The sequence below is a fragment of the Camelina sativa genome, chromosome 1, assembly GCF_000633955.1.
Source record: "Camelina sativa cultivar DH55 chromosome 1, Cs, whole genome shotgun sequence".
Lineage (NCBI taxonomy): Eukaryota > Viridiplantae > Streptophyta > Magnoliopsida > Brassicales > Brassicaceae > Camelina > Camelina sativa.
Window position 1 is genome coordinate 10,956,835 of NC_025685.1, and position 4,045 is coordinate 10,960,879.

Sequence of the window (4,045 nt, forward strand, 5' to 3'; positions counted from 1 at the left end):
AATTTTATTCATGTAACAAAGTCGTAACTTCGTCGTAAATTAGTCGTCATATTTAACGACTATTACACGACAACTACTAATATAGTCGTACACTAGTCGTCAAATTGTCACTAAATTTAGTTACTACATAACGACTACGTGACCACAATTTACCGACAACAGTGTATAGTCGTTAAATACCGACTAATTAACGACCAACTGTATTAGCAACAAAATATTAGCTACAACAGTGTATAGTCGCAAAATAGTCGTAAATTTTCAATTAACGACTATTTAGTGACTATTCCTACAGTGGCCGATCGCCTGTTTTCTTGTAGTGAGAATAGAATAAGTCTGGGAGAGAGGAAGAATACCACATGTTGTAAAAGATATATCTTGCTTGTTACGGTATAGTACGGGAATGAGTCTAGAAGGTTCTTGACATTGATTAAATTGATGAGTCCCATCGATGAAGGCTTAATGGAGGAAGTAGTGGAATTTGGTTTGAATTTGGGATGCTATGAATGTCAACGGAGAAGTACATGGTGGTTCGATTTGGATTTGTGTGCCAAGCATATGGATTATGGTTTGGATGATCATGGCAGTACCTTAAAAAGAAAATAAGTTTCTGTGTTTTCAAACCTCTTTCACAGGTCTAAGTTTCTGTTTTGCTTGAGGGCAAGAAAAGGCTAGGCCTACTTTGTTTCACACTCTTGGTTTTGAAACCTTCTGATTCAAATGCAGGGTTTGACGAGACTCCTTTATAAGCTCGCTCATCATCACCAGTTATAGACCCGCTTTGCAAGAGTGTGTCCCAGTGTTTGTGAAAAGAAACATATATTGGATTGCACATTGGAACAACAAAGCTTGTGAGGCTTGCGACTTGTTGTTTCAGGATAATTTATATGTTGCAACCTTCGTTTTGTTGTATTAACTATGAGATTTCATAGTCTACAAATGTTTCACCGTTGAAACATTTTAATATCATAGTTCTTTTTGAGAAGCTAGTCTTTCTATGGTGATCTAATCATCTAAAGATGAAATTGTCTTTGGTTGTGTTATGTTGTATCATAATCTTGAAAAGGACTACGCGTAAATCAGAATTTGTGGGTATGTTGTTGCAAAATTTCTGAATATTTTAGTGAGGAAAAAAGTGGGTTTGGAAATTAGAACCCTATGTGGTTATGAACTTCCAATGATTCATAAAATTGGTAAGAAGAGTCACAACCACAGCTTAAGAAGCATCTGGTGTCCTCACTCTTCCCTTTCTCACCATTATCGGATTCAAACTGGTATAGAGCATGAGTTTCTACAAACTGGCCTTTGGCAGTTTGGCATGCCCATAAGGAATCAGGGTTGCACAAATAGAACATGAACAGAGAATTGGAAGCAGCCATATAATAAGCTCCACAAGCAAAGTTTACCAATCAAGTTGATTGAATCAACCGTTCTTATTTGTTTTTATTACATCGCCAATATATATAACAAACCTTTTCATTCGTACCAACTTGTAAACGCATTCTCAGAAACCAGCGAAGCTGATGATTGATTGGAACGATGGCTCGCGTTTCTCTCAACTTTGCTGATGGCTAGGAGTAGTGGGCGCAAAGTGGGAATAGTTTTGGCTCGTGAAAAGTTTCTCCGCCACTTTACTTCCTACACCAAACGCCACTCTCGTGGCTACGGTGTCGAGGTTGCTCAACACATTCCCTTGCCCTAAAACACAACCAGACTCTCAAGTTACCTTTTGAGAGAGAGACACACACTTAAAGAAGAGATATTTTAGGAAAATATCAATTAGAAACCCCTTTCTTTACCTGCAAGGAACGTTCTTATGGAGTTGGATGCATAAATACCAAACCCTACCGAGACAAAGTTTTCGTCGTGTGAGACTATAGTGAATGGATGACCTGCGGGAATGATAAAGACGTCGCTTTTACACACTCTTGAGACAATCTTGTGTACTTGTCCACTCATATCTTCTTCTTTTTCTTCTCCTTGTTCAGGCCACCATTGTTGTTGTTGTTGCTCTCCTTGAAATGAATACGGAGAAGCCATCTCATAGCGGGCACAACCATTCTCCACGAACGTAACAAACGTTGCCTTAGAGTTATACTGAGGAAGGAACACGGAACCCTGCGTATTTCCACAATCAGTATCACATATCATATTAGCTAGTTATTAACCATGAATGACCTATAAAACAACAGGGAAATAGGGATTGTTGATTTGTATGACCTGTGTCATGTTGGTCCATGTGACGGCGATTTGAAGGTCTTGGAGTTGATCAAAACTCTCAGGATGTGCCTCGTGGAAATGACCAAAGTCGTTGGTATAGCTTGAAACTGAATCGTGTGTGAAGAGACTGAAAGGGCTAAACTTTGTGCTCTTGTCTTTATGTTTGTTTGAAGGAGAAGTAGAATTTTCGGTAAGTTCCTTGATCTGGTCTGGAGTAATTCTTCGCATAATCCCTTGTCCCATTTGTTGTGGTCCAAAAAATATTCTCCCTACCAACTCTTCCGGTATCTATATAGTAGTAAAAAAACTTGGTTACCACTAGACATAAGAATTAATAAAAGCTTGGTTATCTATTTAAATTTTAAAGAATTACTAAAAAATATTTTACGCAACTACTCAGAGATTACCTATTAACGTATTCAAACTTAAATTCAATCCTTACTAAATCTCTTTCACGATGTAATGAGAACAACAAACATACTCAAGGCTGATATAAATGATGAATATTAAATAGAGAAGTTAAGAAGCATACGTTGAAACTGGCAGAGAGGACTTCTTTGCTGAACCCTGTGAAATAGGATTGCTGAAACTGGGATGGAGCAGAGAAGTAATTCTGGAACAAACCGTGTACGTTAATAGACACAACATGACTGAGTCAAACTATACACTGTCTTGGTCAAACAAATAATCGTTATTAATTATGAAAAAAAAAAATTAAATAGGAATGATTAAAACAATATAAATGGACCTGGAACTGGCCGGGGTTGTTGACGGGGATGGTGATCTTGGCGAAGCGAAGAGGAACGGTCTGGTTAGTGTTGATGGCAAAGTGGGTAATGCCGGAAGGGAGTCTTACCACATCACCTTTGGTTAAGTGAAACAATTCTTTTGTTTTAGCCGTCACAAACTCAGCCACTCCGTGACCTTGTAGTATTATCACCACGGAATCGGCATCCAAGTGGAGAGGCACAAGGAAACTGTTTGGCTCCATATCATACAATGAGAATCTGTAGTTCTCGATCCCACGGAAGAGATTTGGTGCACGTTTTGTGAACTTAGGCAACATTTTCACAAAACCTTCCTTCGATTGGAACCAATTCTTGAAACTCCGCTTCCTAAAGTGGTAAGGAAACTCTGACGTCGACTCCTCCTGCCATCCCTCGCCTGATCCTTCCCCGACAGGAGCCTCTTGTTCCTCTTGACGCGGTGGCTCGAACTCTTCGAGCTCCACATGGAAGGCCAAACAATGGACGAAAGCTATGGAGATGAGAAGGAGAAGTGTTATGATAAGTTTCTTGGTCATTGTCATTATTGTTCTTGATGTGTATCTTGAGAAAATAATGAATTGTTTTCTGTTTATATAGGAAGGAGACATTGACATTCATGGCGACGAGTGTTCATCTTATCACACCAAAGCCAACGGTTGGACACAATCGAGACGTGGATCTTGGTGAATCCAAACACAAAAGAAACAAAAAAGAAAAAAATAAGGCGAAAACATTTAATGAGATCTTTATTTGGTGGATCTTGATTTTCAGTGATCTTTACGTCTCTCATCTCATCACCAAGTTTTGTTCTAGTACTTAAAGCAGCATGACTAAGACACTCTCAATCTTCTTTTAAAAATCTTTTAGCGTCTGTTTAGTTTCTTGGTAATTGTCATTATTGTTGTTGATGTGTTTCTTGAGGAAAATAATGGATTGTTTTTGTTATATAGGAAGGAGACATTGGCATGTAACGAGTGTTCATCTTATCACACCAAAGCCACGGTTGGACACAATCCAAACGATTATCCAAACACAAAAAAAAAAAAAAAAAAAAAAAAAAA

The 4,045-nt window shown here is 38.4% G+C and overlaps 1 protein-coding gene across 1 annotated transcript; it reads right to left on the reverse strand.

The window, feature by feature from the left end:
• Positions 1,433–3,549, reverse strand: LOC104787639 (vicilin-like seed storage protein At3g22640). Its single transcript, XM_010513245.2, has 5 exons — positions 2,966–3,549; positions 2,750–2,830; positions 2,218–2,505; positions 1,797–2,115; positions 1,433–1,695 (listed from the first exon to the last, which is right to left on the reverse strand). The coding sequence occupies exons 1-5, from the start codon at positions 3,524–3,526 to the stop codon at positions 1,553–1,555; spliced, it is 1,392 nt and encodes a 463-aa protein (XP_010511547.2). The 5' UTR covers positions 3,527–3,549; the 3' UTR covers positions 1,433–1,552.

Bases quoted from the DNA above. Each gene is read 5' to 3' on its own strand.
- LOC104787639 (XM_010513245.2), bottom strand. From the start codon at position 3,526: ATGACAATGACCAAGAAACTTATCATAACACTTCTCCTTCTCATCTCC. The intron at 2,831-2,965 runs GTCCATTTATAT...GGTTTGTTCCAG, and splicing joins ACAACCCCGGCCAGTTCCAG to AATTACTTCTCTGCTCCATC. The intron at 2,116-2,217 runs GTCATACAAATC...GGAAATACGCAG, and splicing joins CATGGACCAACATGACACAG to GGTTCCGTGTTCCTTCCTCA.